General features: G+C 40.7%; 1 protein-coding gene across 2 annotated transcripts in view; it reads right to left on the reverse strand.

Annotated features, from left to right (window-relative positions):
• Window positions 1-20,063, reverse strand: part of LOC122025433 — a 48,093-nt gene extending 28,030 nt beyond the window's left edge. The window contains exons 1-4 of one of the 2 annotated variants that reach the window (XM_042584249.1): window positions 19,455-20,063; window positions 19,141-19,366; window positions 18,307-18,436; window positions 18,105-18,207 (exon numbers count right to left, since the gene is read on the reverse strand). In XM_042584249.1, the coding sequence (XP_042440183.1) occupies window positions 18,105-18,207; window positions 18,307-18,436; window positions 19,141-19,299 (392 nt within the window). In that variant the 5' untranslated portion in view covers window positions 19,300-19,366; window positions 19,455-20,063. Of the gene's footprint in view, window positions 1-18,104; window positions 18,208-18,306; window positions 18,437-19,140 lie in introns of both variants that reach the window. The other variant, XM_042584242.1, reaches the window with a different exon arrangement.
• Window positions 20,064-20,483: the final 420 nt, after the last annotated feature.

The following is a 20,483-nucleotide window of genomic DNA, read 5'->3' on the forward strand; positions in this document are numbered from 1 at the left end:
AAGGATAATGTCAACTACTATCGCTGAAGATTATTCTAGATGATTTGAAAATCAAATAGGAATGCCCCATGAAACTCTATTGTGACAATAAGTCAGCTAGCTATCGATATTGATCATAATCCTATTCAACATGATAAAACTAAGCATATTGAAATTGATAGACATTTCATAAGGAAAAACTGAAGGAAGGATTAGTGTGTATGTCATGTGTCCCTTTAGAATTGTTGCAAACCAAACAATCTGTAGCCGGAGATTTACAGGAAATTAGCTGAATCTAAATACTCGAATTAAATTCAACTCATAATTAAGATGACCTGAGCAGATAATCTCAAGCTGCCAGCAGGGGCTGGTTTTCTTACCTCAGAGTCTGAGCAATCAAAGCGTCCGAGCAGACTGAAGGATAGACAGGCAGAGCGGGAGACCGGTCGGGCAAATCAGAAGGGCGAGTGGCCGACCCAGCAGATGAAGAGTCCAACCGAGCGGACAAACAGAGCAGCGGACCGAGGCATGCGATCGACGTAGTTTCCTTGAAATAGATTCGTCCCACCTCCGGCTGTGCTTCGAGGTTTTCTCGGATCGTCTGTTTCCCAGGATACAACAGCAAAACCACGAACGCAACCAAGCACTGATTGTTCGTGGCGAACTGAGAATACACCTGAGTGCTATCACAAGTAGTTTAGCCGAGCGGATGCACGACTGAGAGAAAAGAATCGGGGAACGAAGGTGGAGGAATTCTCTTGCTTTTGCTTCGCTTTTGCTTCGCTTTCGCTTTGCTTTCGCTTTTTATTCGCTTTACTCAAGATCCAGCCTCCTTATATAGGAGCTCTCATCTTACCTGCAATAAATGATCAAATTATAATCATTTAATGCTAAGTTTAATTTCGTCATTAATGGGTTTAATGTCTTCATTAATGTCGTGACGTTACAGAATCATTATTAATGAGATTAATGTCGTCATTAATACTGAGACGTTACGAAATCACCATTAATGAGTTTAATGTCGCCATTAATGTCGAGACGTTACGGAATCAACATTAATTTCATATTAATGCTTCCATTACACCCTTGAGCAAGATTCAAGTGGCAATATGTTGGTTCATTCTTTTGGGTAAATTTTACCTCAACCGATCCGGTATTTGACATGCGCAAGTCGTGCTCGCGCACGAGTCAACCTTGGTTCAGTACAATCCGAGCCCTGGATTTGCACCCACCCCTACGCACTCACGCGTGAGAGAGTCTCTCCCCATGCATATGCTTACAATGCATGTGTCATAATTTAAACCAACAATAAACCCAAGAGACTTCTAATGTGGGACTAAACCCATGCACAATAGAGTCTCTTCGTCTCCACCTCTTTATTCCATTCACATTTCCAACAATCCCCCACATGAATGGAAAACAGGATATGTGATAGCATTCAACAGTTGAGTCAAGTATAGGATAGATAGGTTTACCCTTTGAACCCTCCCTTGTGAAGATATGGTTGCTTACTGGCTGATAGTAGACAGGATGTCTTTGAACTATACTGCCATCTGTGTAAGCAGTGACAAATCTCACCCAAGACTCTCCCTGATACAACTCAGTTCTCATGAGTGTGTTCGTTCTTGGCCAGAACACGCCTGGTTCTGTGAGAAGCTCTAAGAATTGTGCCTCCAATTCTTTTCGAAGCGACCCCACTTCTTTCTCACATAGGTGATCCCTCAAGAGTTACCATCTACTCGTTTTGATCATTAAAAGTCCATCGATTTATCTCATCCAGTCATTGTTTCATTGAGCTCCCCAGCGGTGTCTAGTCAGTGCAGATTAGTTGTCCCTTTGAACCTAGTTCTTGGGATCTCCAGTCAGCATAGGTTGGGTGTCCTCTACACTGATCGCTGACAACGGCATCAAGCTCATTTCTCTTGATGAGCTTGCAACTAACTCTCGATTTAACCCTTTGGTTAGCGGATCCGCTAGATTATCCTTTGACTTCACATAGTCAACAGTGATAATTCCAGTTGAGAGTAGTTGTCTAATGGTATTATGTCTACGACGTATATGTCTAGACTTACCATTATACAGATGGCTCTGTGCCCGGCCGATTGCTGATTGACTATCGCAATGTATGCAAATCGCCGGCACAAGTTTCACCCATAGAGGAATATCTTCTAAGAATTGTCGTAACCATTCAGCCTCTTCACCGCACTTGTCAAGAGCTACAAACTCAGATTCCATCGTGGATCTGGTTATTACGGTTTGCTTAGAAGATTTCCAGGAAATGACTGCACCTGCTAGAGTGAAGACATATCCACTCGTAGACTTAGAGTCTTTTATGTAGATATCCAACTTGCATCGTTGTATCTTTAGATCACAGCAGGATATCTCGTGTAATGCAGTCCATATTCACGAGTATACCTCAAGTACCTCAGTACTCTTGTTATCCCTTTCCAATTCTCAACACCGGGATTACTCATGTATCTACTCAGTTTGCTTACTGCGTAGGCCAAGTCTAGTCGAGTACAACTCATCAAGTACATCAGACTTCCAATCACTCGAGAGTACTCTATCTGCGAGATACTTTCATCTCGATTTTTCGATAGATGTTGACTCGTATCTATCGGCGTTCGTGCCAACGCAGTATCACCCTTGGTGAATTTCTCAAGAATCTTGTCCACGTAATGGGACTGACTAAGAACAAGTCCTGTCGTTCTAAGAATTTTAATTCCTAGAATCACATCAGCTAGACTCATGTCTTCCATGTCAAATCTTGAGTTCAACATATCTTTAGTGGATTTGATTATCTTATCATTGCTCCCAATGATAAGTATGTCATCTACATAGAGGCACAAGATGACATAGTCACTCTCTGTGGCTCTCATGTAGACACATTTATCACATTCATTGATCTTGAATCCACATTCCTTCATGGCATTATCGAATTTCTCATGTCACTGCTTTGGTGCTTGTTTCAAACCATATAATAACTTCACCAATCTACAGACCTTGTTTTTCTGTCCTGGCACAGAAAACTCCTCAGGTTGGTCCATGTAGATTTCCTCTTCTAAATCCCCGTTTAGAAAGGCTGTCTTTACATCCATTTGATGTACTTCGAGATTCCATAGAGCAGCAATAGCCAACAATACTCTAATGGAAGTTATTCTCAATACCGGAGAGTATGTATCGAAGTAGTCAAGGCCTTCTCGTTGTCGGTATCCTTTAATTACCAATCTGGCCTTGTATTTATCGATTGTGCCATCTGATTTCATTTTCTTCTTGAAGATCCACTTGCAACCTAGTGGTTTACTTCCCGGAGGAAGATCCACAAGTTCCCAAGTGTGATTTTGCAAGATAGATTCTATCTCAGATGCAATTACCTCTTTCCAGTGAGCTCCATCAAAAGAGCCTACAGCCTCTGAGTAACTTCGGAGCTCACTCTCCAATATAAAAGTGATAAAATCCGATCCATAGGATTTTTCTACCCGAGCTCTTTTACTCCGTCTAGGCTCAACCTCTACAGGTTCCTTATCATCATCATCTTCTTCTTCGCCTTGTGTTTCAGTTGCCCATTTTGAGGAGCTAGCATCCTCACGGGTCTTATACGGAAACACATGCTCGAAGAAAGAGGCATTTCTCGATTCGATTATCGAGTTCTTGTGTATCTCCGGTACGTGTGACTCAAACACACAAAATCGATAAGGACTACTGTTATGTGCATATCCAATAAATATGCAATCAACAGTCTTTGGTCCTATCTTAATCCTTTTCGGATCAGTTACCAACACTTTGGCAAGACACCCCCACATTCGTAAATATTTGTAGAACGGTTGTCTTCCATTCTATAACTCATAAGGGCTCTTATCTATTTTCTTCCGGGGCACCTTATTTAAAAGGTAATTAGCTGTTAACACAGCTTCCCCCCACATGGACTCTGGCAATCCAGAGCTTAATAGAAGAGCATTCATCATCTCCTTAAGAGTTCGATTCTTTCGCTCAACAACTCCGTTTTGCTGAGGAGTATATGGAGCTATTGTTTCGTGTCTGATCCCATGTCCAGCACACAACTCAACGAATGGTGACACATATTCACCGCCTCGGTCACTTCGAACCACCTTAATTTTCCTATTAAGTTTGTTTTCAACCTCATTCTTATAGAGAGCAAATTTCTCTATAGCTTCATCCTTACTTTTGAGAAGATACACATAACAATATTTTGTATTATCATCTACAAAAGTGATGAAGTATTTATTACCACCACGTGTTGGTGTACCTTTTAGGTCACACATATCAGTGTGGATTAGGTCAAGTGGTTCATTATTTCTTTCAATATGTTGAAAGGATGACCTTGTCATTTCTGCTTCAACACAAATCTTACACTTATATTTTGGGTCAAGGTGGAATGTAGGTATGTTTTACATGTTTATTAATCTACGCAACACATCGTAGTTAACATGTCCTAGTCTATCATACCACAAATATGAAGACTCAAGCATATAAGTGGAAGAGCTTTCATTTTTATTTATCTTGGGTCTAATGGCCACTACATTGAGCTTAAACAACCCATCAGATACGTAGCCTCTTACTACAAACATTCCATTTTTGGACAATACAACTCTGTCCGACTCAAAAACAATGCGAAAGTCATGCTTGCTTAACAATGATCCGGACACTAGATTCTTCCGAATCTCCGGAACATACAGCACATTGTTCAAAGTGAGGTCCTTGACCGAGGTCATCTTCAGCACCACCTTTCCTTGGCCCATGATGTCCGAGGTTGTTGAGTTCCCCATGAACAGTTTGTCTCCAGTGACTTCCTCGAAGTTGTGGAGCAGCTCCTTGTTGCAGCACACAGTATCGATCCACCATTACCGTCAGGTTCAACTCAGAGACCACAGCGCAGTGGTTGTCCATTTCTGGTCCCTCGTTCAGGTTGGCCTCTTGCTTCTTCTTCGGCTTTCTGCACTCCGAAGATTTGTGACCCACTTTGTCACAGTTGAAGCACTTCCCAGAGAACTTCTTCTTGCTGATGCCTCCTCTGGGTCCCATCTTGGAAGACTTGGGGTTTTTTCGCTTCGAGCTTTGACCGAGCTCGACCACGTTGGCTTTCACAGTAGCCTGAGATAACAGTTTCCTCTCTGAACTCTTGTTGTCTTCTTCGATGCGAAGTCGAACAATGAGTTCCTCCACATTCATCTCCTTCCGCTTGTGCTTCAAGTAGTTCTTGAAGTCTGAACAAAGTAAAACCTAAAATCTCGTGTATCTTTAGGAACCACGAGTTAGGCCTTTATATAGAAAAGAAGAAATAAACCAAAAGACCAAACTACCCCTATACTTATTCTAACACTCCCACTCAAGCTTGAGAATATAGATCATATACACCAAGCTTGTTACATATGTAGTCAATCCGAGGACCTCTAAGTGATTTAGTGAATATATCTGCTAGCTGATCATTTGAGTTGACAAAGCTAGTAGATATTTCTCCAGATATGACTTTCTCTCTGACAAAGTGACAGTCAACTTTAATATGCTTTGTTCTCTCATGGAAGACTGGATTTGAGGCAATATGCATAGCGGCCTGGTTGTCACATATGAGTGACATTTGTGTAACTTCTCCAAACCTTAATTCCTGAAGCAACTGTTTTAACCATATAAGTTCTTGACTAGCAACAGCCAGAGCTCGATATTCTGCCTCTGCACTGGATCTTGCCACAACATTTTGTTTTTTGCTTTTCCAAGAAACAAGGTTACCTCCGACAAATATACAAAATCCAGAAGTGGATCTTCTATCAGAGGGAGATCCTGCCCAATCTGCATCAGAATATCCCACGACTTGAGTATGTCCTTTGTCTTCATATAGAAGACCCTTTCCTGGTGCACCCCTGATATATCGAACAATACGAGTCACTGCATCCCAATGTTCTTTGCATGGAGAGCTAAGAAACTGACTTACTACACTCACTGCAAATGAGATATCTGGACGAGTGACAGTAAGGTAGCTTAGTTTCCCTACCAATCGCCTATACCGTTCAGGATCTGAAAAAGGCTCCCCCTGATTTAGTAGGAGCTTGACATTAGGATCCATGGGATTGTCGACTATCTTTGAGTTTAACATTCCTGTTTCTTCCAAAATATCCATTGCATACTTCCTTTGGGATATAATGATCCCATCTTTAGACTGTGCCACTTCTATCCCTAGAAAATATTTGAGTTTACCAAGATCCTTTGTCTGGAAATGTTTGAAAAGATGTTGTTTTACTTGTGAAATCCCAAGATGATCATTACATGTGATGACAATATCATCAACATAAACCACTACATAGATGCAACCAGTAGACGAGTGGCGATAAAAAACAGAATGATCAGCCTCGCTTCGATTCATGCCAAACTGCTGAATTACGGTACTAAATCTACTGAATCATGCTCTGGGTGACTGCTTGAGACCATATAAAGATTTCCGCAAGCGACATACAAGACCAGAAGACTCCCCCTGAGCAACAAAACACGGAGGTTGCTCCATGTAGACTTCCTCGAGCAGATCACCATATAAGAATGCATTCTTGATGTCCAATTGATGAAGAGGTCAATGGCGAATTGCAGCAATAGACAGAAAAAGACGCACAGAAGACATCTTGGCAACAGGAGAAAAGGTGTCTCCATAATCCAATCCAAATACCTGAGTATAGCCTTTAGCGACAAGACGAGCCTTAAGCCGATCAATCGTGCCGTCTACACCAATTTTTACCGTAAACACCCATCGACAACCAACCACTGACTTCCCAGGAGGTAGAGGAACGAGATCCCAAGTCCCACTGCTCTGTAAGGCACTCATTTCATCAAGCATAGCCTGTTTCCATCCTGGATGAGCAAAGGCATCACCTGCAGTCTTTGGAAGAGAAACAGACGACAGGGAAGACAGACAATAATAATAGGATGGGGAAAGACGATGATAGCTTAAAGAAACATAGTGAGGAGAAGGATTACGAGTGGAACGCATACCCTTTCGAAGTGCAATAGGAACATCAGAGTCAGGAGATGGGACCGGAGGAAACGACGAAGGACTTGGCTCCAAAGATGTGCCCACAGCAGTGTCAGTGTTGGTCGGCAGCAAAGCAGAACGAGGACGACGTTGATAAACCTGCAAAGGAGGAGACGAGGCTGGAGATGATAGAGGCGCCTCCGGAGGACAAAAGATAGTTACTGGTGTAGGCGGAGAGGGAGAAACCTCAGCCTGTGAAGTGGAAGGACCAAAAAAAGAAACCGACTCAAAGAACGTGACATCAGCAGAGATGAAGTACCGACGAAGAGTAGGGGAATAACATTTGTACCCTTTCTGAGACCGTGGGTACCCAAGGAAGACACACTTATGAGACCGGGAGAGAGTTTGTCAATGTCGGGATCAAGAGGAGCATGAGCAAAACAAATAGAACCAAAGACCCGAGGTGGTAGAGGATGAAGGGACTGATGTGGATAAAGTACCTGATGAGGTATTTTACCCTGGAGAGTGGATGAAGGAATGCGATTGATGAGATAACACGCAGTAAGTACCGCATCACCCCAAAACTGATGAGGGACATGAGAATGGAGAAGAAGAGTTCGAGTGGTTTCAAGGAGATGACGATTCTTGCGTTCTGCAACCCCATTCTGTTGAGGGGTATGAGGGCAAGACGTGCGATGCAACACACCATGAGATGTCAAGAAGGTACGAAACTGAGTAGACAAATACTCGCGTGCATTATCACTTTGTAAAGTTCGAAGGGAAGTACCAAATTGAGTTTTTATTTCAAGGAAAAAGGATTCAAAAATAGAAAACAATTCTGAACGATCCTTCATTAGATATAACCATGTACAACGGGAAAAATCGTCTATAAAAGTAATAAAATACCTTGCCCCCATTGTAGAGGAAACACGACTCGGACCCCAAATATCAGAATGAACCAAAGCAAAAGGAGACATAGCCCGACTCTCAAAACGAGGAGAAAAAGAACTACGAACATGCTTGCCTAATTGACACGACGCACAAGATAAAGACTCTAAGTGAAAAAGACTAGGATGTAACTGTTTCAACTTATTAAGACCTGGATGTCCCAACTGAGCATGGATAAGAAGTGGAGATGCCGCCGCCGCCGAACCAACAAAAGAGGGTTGTTGAAGCCGATATAGGCCATGAGATTCACATCCGAAGCCAATCATCCTCCCCGTACTCCGGTCCTGTAAGGAAACAGACGTGTTAGTAAAAGAAATGACACAATCAAGAGATCGAGTAAGTTGACTTATCGACAATAGATTAAAAGGAGCGCCGGGAACATAAAGAACAATATGAATTGAAAGAGATGAAGAAGGATGAACAATACCAATACCCTGGGATTGAGTTTGGGAACCATTGGCCATGGTGACCATTGGTAAATAACCGGAAGTAGTGAGAGAAGAAAAAAGGGATTTATTACCAGTGATATGATCAGTGGCCCCAGAATCAAGAACCCAAGGATCCAAAGAACGAGATATGCCAGCAAAGGAAGTACCAGCGTCTGCAATGGTAGCAGTGGAACCCGAAGCCTGTCGATCCTCAAACCATTTCAAAAAGTCAGTAATAAGAAGGTGTTGAAGTCGAATCAGGTGTTAACTGTGAAGTGGAAGCTGAAGGAGCAACAGAGCTCTGAACAATCTGAGCAGCACGAGGAGGACGACCATGTAAACTCCAGCATTTATCAATCGTGTGTCCCGGTCGGTGGCAATGATCACACCAAGGGCGTCCTTTGCCACCCTTGCGAGGTGGAGGTCCTTTGTGTCGAGAGACCAAAGCTGACGAGTCGACAGGAACAGAAGAAGGCATCGTCAAAACTTTGGCCGGGACACGGAGAAGAGTCGCCCAGGTATTTTCCATGGTAGCTTCTGTGGGACTGCCCAGGATCTGGTCACAGACATGAGAATAATCTGTGGGCAGACCATATAAAGCCAAAGACATAAAAAATTTCTTCCGATTTTCAAGCTCTTCAACAGGATCGACCGCAGGTGGGAGCAGTTCATTGAAGTCACAAAGAAGGCTAGACACTGAACCCAGATAAGTTGACATTGAATCCTTAATCTGATGGGCGCTGAGGATGGTCATGAGATCTTCACAAACTTGATAGAGTCGCCGAGAGGTGTTTGTAAAGAGTTGTTGAGCTTGTGTCCAAACAGCTTTGCAGGTTTTGTGAGTACGGAAGACATTCCTAAGAGATGAATGGATGGTGGCTCGGATAATACAACATAACTGAGCGTCAACCTTCTTCCACAGAGGACGATCGGCGACTTGAACATCTTCTTCAGTTTGAGTGAGATGTGTCTCATAACCTTGTCCAACAAGCCAAAGCTCAATGTGAGATGCCCAAGAGATATAATTTTTACCATCCAACTGCTCGGAAGAAAGAGGTGCAGTTATATGATTGGTAAAGATTGAGGTATCTGGCTTTGGGGCGCCAGATGCAGCCATGAATAGAGCTGTGAACCAGACGGATCTGTTTTGGAAAGGCTTTTGCCAGGAGAGCCAACAGCAGCAGACGGCCAGGTAGGAGGGCTGGAAAAACAGGAGAACCACAGCTGTCAGACGGATCTTCTGGTCTCGGGGGAAGAAGCGCAACTGGCGAGAGAGCGAAAGAGAACTCGCGTTTTGGAAGAGAACTGGTGGGAGGCGTACCAGCAGCGGATCACCAAAAGATTGTGTTTTTTCTCCCTGCGCAGCCAACTCGCGAGAGAGCAGAAGAAGCCTCCGGCCGGAGAGAAGAAAGAAAGAGGAGGTGGCGCAGGGAAAGCTCGCGGGCGGGCCCTAGCTTCGTGTGAGAAGAAATGTGAGAACAGAAGGCGGCGGCGGCACAGAGAACCGAAGGCGGCGGCGGCGCAGAGGTGCTGCGAGAGAGGCGCGACGAGGGAAAGCTCGCGCTGTCGTTGCTGGCTGGGACCAGAGGAAGATCGGGCGCAGCGAGCTGCTCGCGGCGAGGGAGATGCGCGGCGCTAACGAGGGAGAGGCGTGGCGAGAGATAAGAAGCGTCGCCAAGGTTGCGGCACTGCTGGGTAGATGCGTCGTGAGGTAGCGGCGCAAGGAAAGGAAGTTAGGGTTGGCGCGGGAGGGATAAGGAAATTAGGTTTAGGGTTTTAACCTGGCTCTGATACTATGAACAAAGTAAAACCTAAAATCTCGTGTATCTTTAGGAACCACGAGTTAGACCTTTATATAGAAAAGAAGAAATAAACCAAAAGACCAAACTACCCCTATACTTATTCTAACAAAGTCCTTCCAGCCGAGAGGCAGTTTCTCAATGATAGCAGCCACCTGGAAGGTTTCACTCAGAACCATCCCTTCTGAGTGGATCTCGTGCAAGATCACCTGAAGCTCCTGGACTTGGCTAATCACCGTCTTGGAGTCAACCATCTTGTAGTCCAGGAATCGGCCCACGATGAACTTCTTTGCCCCTGCATCCTCCGTCTTGTATTTCTTGTCCAGGGACTCTCACAGCTCCTTAGCCGTTCTCTTCATACTATACACAACGTACAACAAGTCGGCAAGACAATTGAGGATATAGTTTCGGCAAAGGAACTCAGAATGAGTCCATGCCTCCACTGTACTGATGGTTTGTGCATCAGCATCCTCAGTGCGCTTAGGAGGGTCCTCGGTCAAGAACCGAGCCAGATTGAGCGTGGTCAGGTAGAAGAGCATCTTCTGCTGCCACCTCTTGAAGTTCAGTCCACTGAACTTCTCTGGCTTTTCCCCATGACTGATTGGCACAGTTCCAATCGGGGTGAAGGGGGCCTGCACGTGTTGAGTCTGTTGCACCTCAACATTTCGTTCCGTGACCATCTCAACAGAATCGAATATGTTTCAAGATTGTTGCAAACCAAACAATCTGTAACCGGAGATTTACAGGAAATTAGCTGAATCTAAATACTCGAATTAAATTCAACTCACAATTAAGATGACCTGAGCAGATAATCTCAGGCTACCAGCAGGGGCTGGTTTTCTGACCTTAGAGTATGAGCAATCAAAGCGTCCGAGCAGACTGCAGACAGGAGACCGGTCGGGCAGATCAGAAGGGCGAGTGGCCGACCCAGCAGATGAAGAGTCCAACCGAGCGGACAAACAGAGAGCAGACCGAGGCCTGCGATCGACGCAGTTTCCTTGAAACAGATTCGTCCCACCTCCGGCTGTGCTTCGAGGTTTCTGATACAACGGCAAAACCACGAACGCAACCAAGCACTGGTTGTTCGTGGCGAACTGAGAATGCACCTGAGTGCTATCACAAGTAGTTTAGCCGAGCGGATGCACGACTGAGAGAAAAGAATCGGGAAACGAAGGTGGAGGAATTCTCTTGCTTTTGCTTCGCTTTCGCTTTACTTTTGTTTTTTATTCGCTTTGCTCAAGATCCAGCCTCCTTATATAGGAGCTCTCATCTTGCCTGCAATAAATGATCAAATTATAATCATTTAATGCTGAATTTAATTTCGTCATTAATGGGTTTAATGTCTTTATTAATGTCGAGACGTTACAGAATCATTATTAATGAGATTAATGTCGTCATTAATACTGAGACGTTACGAAATCACCATTAATGAGTTTAATGTCGCCATTAATGTCGAGACGTTACGGAATCAACATTAATTTCACATTAATGCTTCCATTACACCCTTGAGCAAGATTCAAGTGCCAATATATTGGTTCATTCTTTTGGGTAAATTTTACCTCAACCGGTCCGGCATTCGACATGCGCAAGTCGTGTTCGCGCACGAGTCAACCTTGGTTTAGTACAATCCGGGCCCTGAATTTGCACTCACCCCTACGCACTCACGCGTGAGAGAGTCTCTCCTCATGCATATGTTTACAATGCATGTGTCCTAATTTAAACCAACAATAAACCCAAGAGACTTCTAATGTGGGACTAAACCCATGCACAATAGAGTCTCTTCGTCTCCACCTCTTTATTCCATTCACATTTCCAACAAGAATTACAATTGGTTGATGTGTTAATAAAGGGACTGAACAGTTCTATATTTCATGATCTTATAGTCAAGCTGGAAATAGAAAGCATCTATTCCTCAGCTTGAGGAAAGTGATGAATAGCTTGTACAGAAATAAATTCACAAGAATAAACAGTTGTGAGCACAGAGTAGAAAAACCCTTAAATTAAGAGATTTAGTTAGAAAGATATCTTTAGGAATAATTAGTTTTCTATTCTCTCTTCTTTAGTAATTTTGTATATAATACTGGCTATTCCCATTGTGTATGAAGTGAATTTTTCCACATCAATTCTTTTCACACTAAGGCATCATGATGTTTCGATGAAAAAGGGGACAAAGTAAATGAGAGAGGTTGAGTTAGTGAGAGAGAAACCCCCTCTGCGGAGCATGAACCTGGCCTTTTATAAATGTGAGGTACCCTACTAGATCATGGAGAGGTGGGGAGGAGATTATGGGAGGAGTGGGCAAGAGATTATGGGCGAGAGGGGATCATAGCCTTGTTTGCCTCGATGATGTGGCAGATACAAATCAAGTAGGGAGGTCGGCGGCTCGGCTAATTGAGTTGGCTCGGCAGGTCAAGCTCAGGAAATCGAGAGGTCGATGAATCGATTGTTCGAACTAGTTGGTTAGCAACTCGGCTAATCAAGTTGGCTCAGCAGGTCAGGCTGGTCAGAAATTGGGAGGTTGGTGACTCGGCTAATCGAGTCGGCTTGGTAGGTCAAATTGCATAAGAAGTCAAGAGGTCGGCAACTCGACTAATCGAGTCAGCTCGGCAATTGACATGTCACGTGGAGTTTATGTTGACTAAATCTCATATCATGCCACATGGCTCCCGTGTTGACCGAGTTAAAGGCCCGACATGCGGACTCTTACTTACATGTGGTAGGAAGTAGGAGTGGTCCGCGTCAAGAGGGAAGAAAGGAACACAAGCATGCTAAAGGGATTAGGGATAGTGATAAATTATAATATCTAACTTATAAACTTTAACTTGTCCCTTGTAAACTTATTACGAGTACATAAAATTTATAAATAATAAGTTATCTAACTGTTAAAAAATTTATAACATGTATTATTCATCATATTATCTTATAATATAAGTTAGGTTATATTATGTTATAACTGTCATCGGTTGTACCATCAATTATAATTTATAAGTTAGCAAGTTAGTTATATAATATTATGTATATATTGATTTTAGTTTATATTGATCAAATATTAGTATTTAAATTTTTTGAGTTACTCATGTCTATTTACTTATATCCTAAAATTTGAAACTTTTTTAAAGTGTCTTCATTTATAAAAATCATATATCTAATTAACCTAAAAGTGGATGTGACTTTGTCTGTAAGAGCTAAAAGGAATCTTATATAACTTTAAAAAAAATACAAATGATATGACTTGAAAATTTGATGTCCATCTTTAAAATTCTAATTTAATGTAAATATATAATATCTAGTCAAGATTGTTGGAACTAAGATTAAAAAATAATAAGCATAGAATTAAATCCTAGTTTGTTAGATCATATCCTAATTCAGATGCTACTTGAGATTTGGATCATTTAAAGCAATTTGGATCATAAGATCTCATAGTTATCGTAATCTTGACTACCATGTACATAGTCTAAGGCTAAGATATAAGCATGTTCCAACACTTTATACCGACTTAGGCTCGCTAGTCCTCTATCAGACTCAAATTTGCCTCGAATTTAAACCTTTTATTTCTTTCTATCTACTTTTCATTCACTCTTTTATCCTATATGTTATGGTCCCGAGTGCAGGATCGAGTCACATGTCGAGATCCGGATCCATATTTAGTCATGCAACACGTAAGGGGAAAGGGAAGGGGAAAGACTCATCCTAAACAGAGTTCAAATTACTCAATTTTTCTTCTCCCCTTTATTAATAATAACACTCCTTATATAAGGAGTCAAACATGACACGACTCAGAAAAGGCCAACCCATAAAGGAAACAATGAATCAAAAATAGAAAAACTAATGAGGTCATTATTTATTTCTACAGTAGTAGTTAAATTAAGTCATTATTTGTTTTTCTACTAATTAGGCAGCTATTTTATTTCTATTATAGCAGTAGCTAATTTGCTTCTAACTATAGCGGCGTCCACATCATCACTCCCCCCCCTCAATGTTAAGCTTATCCTCAAGCGTGAAAGCAAGGTATAACGCCAAGGGAAATTTCCGAATCCACTTCCCCTTCTTCCTCACCTTCCCTGTCATCATTAGGCACTTCAATCCAAAACAGGCGCTTACACTTATAACCCATGGAATAGGACTCATCACAGTTAAAACAGAGGGCCTTGGCTCTCCGTTATACCATCTCAGCACGGGTCAGACACCTGAAGAATAAAGCAAGTGGAGTCTCCTTGGTAATGTCCTCTTGGTCTTCGGCAAAGGAGGGCCTCTACTGGTGTTGAGCTTGGTTGTGATCATGTCCCAATTCGTGTGCAGCTACCCCCCCCCCCCTGATGGAAGCATTGCTTCCGTTCTAATGTCCTGGCTATATTCATTGCAATGCCCAGGTTTTCAGGCTTCTACAGTTCGATGTCGATATGAAGATCTTCGACTAGTCGAATAAGTCAATCTGTTATTGTGGTCAAAGGTCCGAGGTCCGAGGTCCGGGCAAGGTGGAACTACCGCTAGTAGTCTACTACCGAACCTGTTTGCTTCAGATTTGATAGCTCTCCTAGAGGGTTGTTGCTCATAGGCGGCCCAAAGTGGAAATGGCAATGGTTTTTAAATTGCTTCAAGTCATATCTGGCTCTTCCTATTCCATCTGATCAAACCAAAGTTGGATTTCCCCACCAAGTGAAAGGTAGCAAGGCCAGCCTTATCAATTTCTGTGATCCTTTGGTTGGCACAGAATTTTTCACACCTTTTAATCCAACCCAATGGATCCCCTTCTCAAGAATAGGTGGGAAACTCCATCTTTGAGTACCACGGAACTAGGGTGTCGCTGATTGACGGTTCAGGTCTAACCTCCGAGGCTTTGGAAGGGCCACACTGCACGCTAGTAGGGCTATTTGCGGTGGGCATCAGTCATCATCTTATCTATTGAACAGTACGAGATAACTCAGTCATCTACTCCTCTAGTCCTCGCTGGCAAGAGGTGATTTGCTCGATAAAAACTTGTTGTTGCAAGGTCAATCTTTCCATGAAGGCATCGAATTTGGATGTGATAAGATTTGTGTCACCCATGATCGGCTTTGATACCAAGTTGTTATGGTTTCGAGTCTAGGAATGAGTCACAGGTCGAGATCCGGACCCGTACTTGGTTATGCAACACGTAAGAGGGAATGGAGGGGGGAAACTCGCACTATACAGAGTCCAAATTACTCAATTTTTCTTCTCTCCTTTATTAATAATAACACTCCTTATATAAGGAGTCAAGCATTACATGATTCAGAAAAGACCAACCATAAAGGAAACAAAGAATCAAAAATAGAAAAACTAAGGGTGCGTTTGGTTTGCACCGTTTTCATTTTCATTTTCTGGAAAACGCGCGTTTTCTAGAAAACAGAAAACGACTTTTTATCATTTTCTGTTTTTCTAGAAAACGATAGCCAATTTTTTAGAAAACGCGCAGGGAAAACGCAAACCAAACATCGTTTTTCAGAAAACGCGCGTTTTCTAGAAAATGAAAATAGAAAACGCGCGTACCAAACGCCCCCTAATTAAGTCATTATTTATTTCTACTATAGAATTAGTTAAATTAGGTCATTATTGTTTTTCTACTAATTAGGCAATAGCTAATTTATTTCTACTATAGTCGTAGCTAGAAATTAGGCAGTAGCTAATTTGCTTTCAACTATAGTGGTGTTCAACAAAGGCATCCACCTCGGCATCCACATCACTATACTATAAAGTGTTCTACTTCACTACCAATAATTGATCTTAGGAAGCATAGTTATTTAACGAGTGAGGCGTTTAAAAGAACATAGCTTCTATGAGGGCTGAAGTGCAGTGCAATGTGAGGTGCACGCCTTATCCAAGTAAGGCACTCTTAAGTATAAATTTTTACAATTCAAATATATATAAAAAGAATTTCTATCAAAATATTTTACTAATAAAACTATAGTTTATAAAATAGTAAACAATAATGTAAATCTAAAATTCACTATCAAATATATACGTCATACTCATAATTCAAATTTAAAAAAAACTTTAATATCTAAATCATCAAAATCATCATCATCTTCCTCAATTATATAACCAGATATTTCAGATTTGTATAGTTGAATCTTCATCGGCTTCCTCAAGGTTGATCTCTTTCTCCTCTTCATCAGTAACTTGACTTGTAGAATATATTCTCCTAATTCCTTTTGATGTAGTTGCCTTACTTCTTTTGAAGACGATGAAACTTAAGATCTAAAACTGTAAGCATTTTCACCAACTTCAAAAGCTCATGTAACTTCACTCGAAGTCAAATTATCATCATCAAATACTAAATCATTTTCTTCATTAGTGTTATATTTCAATCCCCCATCAATTATTCATTGCTATCATCTATTTCATCTAAAAAAAATCGGATCAATAATGTCACGCCTCAAAGCTCTATTATACTTAATAAAAATTAAATCATTTAAGTTTTTTGCATCAGCTTGTTTCTTCTTTTAGAATGAAGCTTCACACAAAATAAAAAATTATTTTAATTTTATTTTTTATAATAAATTTATTTAATATTTTCTAAATATTTATACTTACATGTTCAAAAACGTTCTAGTCTCATTCACAAATAGAGAAATTAGCGTTGCATGCATGCTATGTAATTAATTAAAAGGATAATTATAGGTATGGAATGAACTTTAAAAAGTTTAATTTGGGCATGATTGCATTTGGACATCTCGCTTCAATGATGCGAGAAAAATTGTGTCGCAAGCGCGCCTGTCGCCTCTTACAAGACGCACACTTAGGGCAACTAGGCACAAGAGGCTCATCAGACAGCACCTTGGCCAAGCAAGCGCCTTCAATAACTATGTTAGGAAGTCATAGAGAAACTAAACTACCTTACAATTGTAAGGAACTAGCATCACATTTACAATTATTGAGTTAGTTTCTAGAGATGTCATATTATATTGTGATCATTGCTGCCTTAGGAATTTTACCACGAGAATACTAAAAAAAAATATTTATTATCTTAAGATTAAAATCAATTCAAATTAAAGGGTACACTAATGCACATTAGATAGGTTCTCTTATACATAAGCAATCCACAGGCTATTGCCTTCTCCTAGGAGGTAATGTGGATTGTTCTAGTCAATAAACAAACTGTAATGGCAGAGCGTAAGGTAATGGTCCTAGCAACAAGTGAATTTATTAGTGTTGAACACTTGACCACCTAGTTACTTTAGGAGCCTACAGAACCAATGTACTTCTATTATGACAAACAAGTGTCCATATCCAACCTCAAATCCATTAAAAAACCAGAACAAAACACATAGAGATCAATTGCCACCATTATCAATTATAAAGTGTAATCCAATCAAATTGTCACCTTATTTAGCAGCTCCAATGACAACTAACAAACTTGCAAACTAAATCCCAAAAAACTTAGAATTGAGTATATATTTACGGTTCCACAATACATCAACTAGCTTGGGGGAGAGTACCTAAGAGAGTGTTGCGAGCTTAGGACTCAAAATGCAAATGACATTACTACTAGGGACCTATTTGTAATGTTTACATTAAATAATAATATAAATAGGTAAAAGGGGGCTACCTAAGGTAATTAATCATATTTTCCTATTAAACACTTAAGGAAAGTGGTTGGTGTCAATTGGTATGCACATTTACATTTGGTCGTCTAGACAGTACTAGTATTGGATTTGAAGTTTTCGCACAACTGGTGAAATATTTCATTATTTCAGTGTTATTTTATTCCCTCACTTCTCTTTAGCACTTATGAGACGTGATTTATTTTAGTGCTTTTAGACTCCATGCTAAGTGGAACAAAGGCTTAGTTGTTTCCTTTATTATAAATTATCCTACTTCATTGATATTGTTGTTCTTCTGCTTTTTAATCTTGTGTATTATGCTATTTTATGCTCTGTTCAAATTGGTCACAAGGCAGGAAATGTTTCTCATAATAACAATAACTTGGTTAAAGAGTAATTAGAGTTCAATCATTACTTTTCTGATGAAAGGATCTTCCTCTCCCGGTTAATCTCTTCAAGCCAATCCTCATCCTCATTATCAAGGTCATACTCAACAGACTCACAAATCTCAACCCTAGCTGAAAAGGGTAAACAGACATTTAGTCAACATTATCATGTACAAGATATGCAGAATATATTAATTTGTGTTAACTTGGATTAAAATCATGGTGACAAACCTCCTCTTCCACGTATATAAGAGGCGGTCTGTGCAAACGTGCAAGAATAATCTATTTCATATGTATCCACAATGTTGAATTGTGGAGTAGGAATTTCTTGTGAAATCTTCTTTCCAGGAGTTGGAATTGTCTAAAAAAAGATGCATGATATCCATTAAGTTACTGCCTCAAAAATGAGTTTACTTTCACTGTTATGTAACCACAAAAATCACTAGAGAAAAGTGCAATCTATCAAAAAGAACAAACACTTTTCTAAGAGAAGCAAAACTAGCTTGTGCAGTTTCAAAAGAAAAAAGACGGTTTCTTTAGTTTTTCCCTTTATGTCTTTAGATATGGTTCAATAATAAAAAAAAATGCAATGGTATTATAATATGCCTTTGGAACATACATGTGGAGTAAACTAATGTAGAAAGGTGAACAAAAATAATTTTGTAATGCATACAGAAAGTTCAAGTTGCTTTAGAACCGTAGAGAGGTCAAAATACAATTTAACAACATGAAAACAAGAACTCAAACATCCTCCAAAATTGTTCTTCCATAGAAAGCACATGAGCATACTTGTCAAAAATTCACTTGTGCAATTCAATAACTTGAAAGCATCTCTTTAGATAAATAGGTCATTATACTTAACTGGCTTGATCTTTTACATATTCTTTGTTAAATGTTCAATCAATTTCATTATAATTAGATTAGCAACAATGATAAATCATTGTGATACAGGAGAACATGGAGCAACAAATTTAATTTGTCCAAAAAGAGATGAGAATCACGGCTATGACACTAGAAGAATATGAAGCAACAAACACAATTCATCTAGAAAGGGCTCCAAATCACCTCGTTGTCATTCTCGTTAGCAGCACGATGCAATGGTGAGTTTCGAGTGGAAGGGGCGATAGTGAGTGCTTCATCATCCTCAAATTCCTTAGCAGATTTTATGACGGGAAGCTTCTTATGAATGTCAAGAGGACGGGGCCGGATTGACAACCTACTCATGTCCACCTCATCTCTCTTCCAGTCCTTAATTTCTCTGCTCACTCCAGCCGCTCCACAGAAGCTCACTCTGCAGGCCAAGACTATGTTCACCAATAACAGACAAGCAGCGGATAGTCAAGTCCAACTCGCTCAGAAGCCAACAAGATTATTTTTACCTCACAAGCACTAGGGCTCGCCAATCATAACAGTAGTTGCAACCAAAAAATTACCAACAGCTAAAATTGAAGAACGAGCTTAAACCGAAGAAGCTCCACATCCAAGAGTTTCGAATCCTAATCGAGCAAAAACGCCAATTCCAATGTAAGCCACGAAGCTTCTCTAACCCGACTAACGACCTAGATTTTATCCAGCACAGAAGGCACAGCAAGGAGCCTCCTCGTTGGCGAACCCATCCAATGCTGGCGTCCTCAGACAACCTGGAAAGCTGTGGCAACCGCAATACGACGTCAATTCAGGGTCGAAACGGGCCCAGAATAGAGCAGACGCGCATCCTCCGAAGCAAGAAGATTCACAAAGTTGGGAGCAGAAGTGGAAAAGAGGATCCTCAGTTATTTTCTAGGGTTCGAAAGAGGCGAGCGAACAAAAGGGAGGGAAGTGAGGGAATCGAAGAGCTTCCGCCTCGTTCACTCCCCGCACGTAAAGCTCCCACTCGATGCTCCAAAGCGGTTGGACACTGCAGTGTGGTGTGGTCTCTCGCTCTCTGCACATCGATAAAACACCGGCCTTGTATTTTAGCTTTGGGACGAGACCAACCACGCTACTACGAGATCCTGGAGTATAAAAGTTTGCTTCCTCTCCTCCTGATCTGTAATTAGGACAGTAAACGAGTTAAGCTGAGTTAAAATGTAAAAGCTTATGCTTAGGCTCGATTTATTATCCTTAAGTTTAAGTTTGATTTAAGTTCGATTTAAATTTTAAATCTTAAATTTAAGTTTGAATCGTAGTAAAATTAAATAGTTTATATTTAATTTTAAAAAAAAATCATTTAAAAATTAATCAAATTAGTTCGAGCTCAATAATTAACTATAATAATTAATAACATATTTTATATATATATATATATATATATATATATATATATATATATATATATATATATATATATATATATATATATATATATATATATATATATATATATATATATGTGTGTGTGTGTGTGTCTCTTAATAAACATGTTCGTA

This window comes from Zingiber officinale, chromosome 1A, assembly GCF_018446385.1.
Source record: "Zingiber officinale cultivar Zhangliang chromosome 1A, Zo_v1.1, whole genome shotgun sequence".
NCBI classification, from domain to species: Eukaryota; Viridiplantae; Streptophyta; class Magnoliopsida; order Zingiberales; family Zingiberaceae; genus Zingiber; species Zingiber officinale.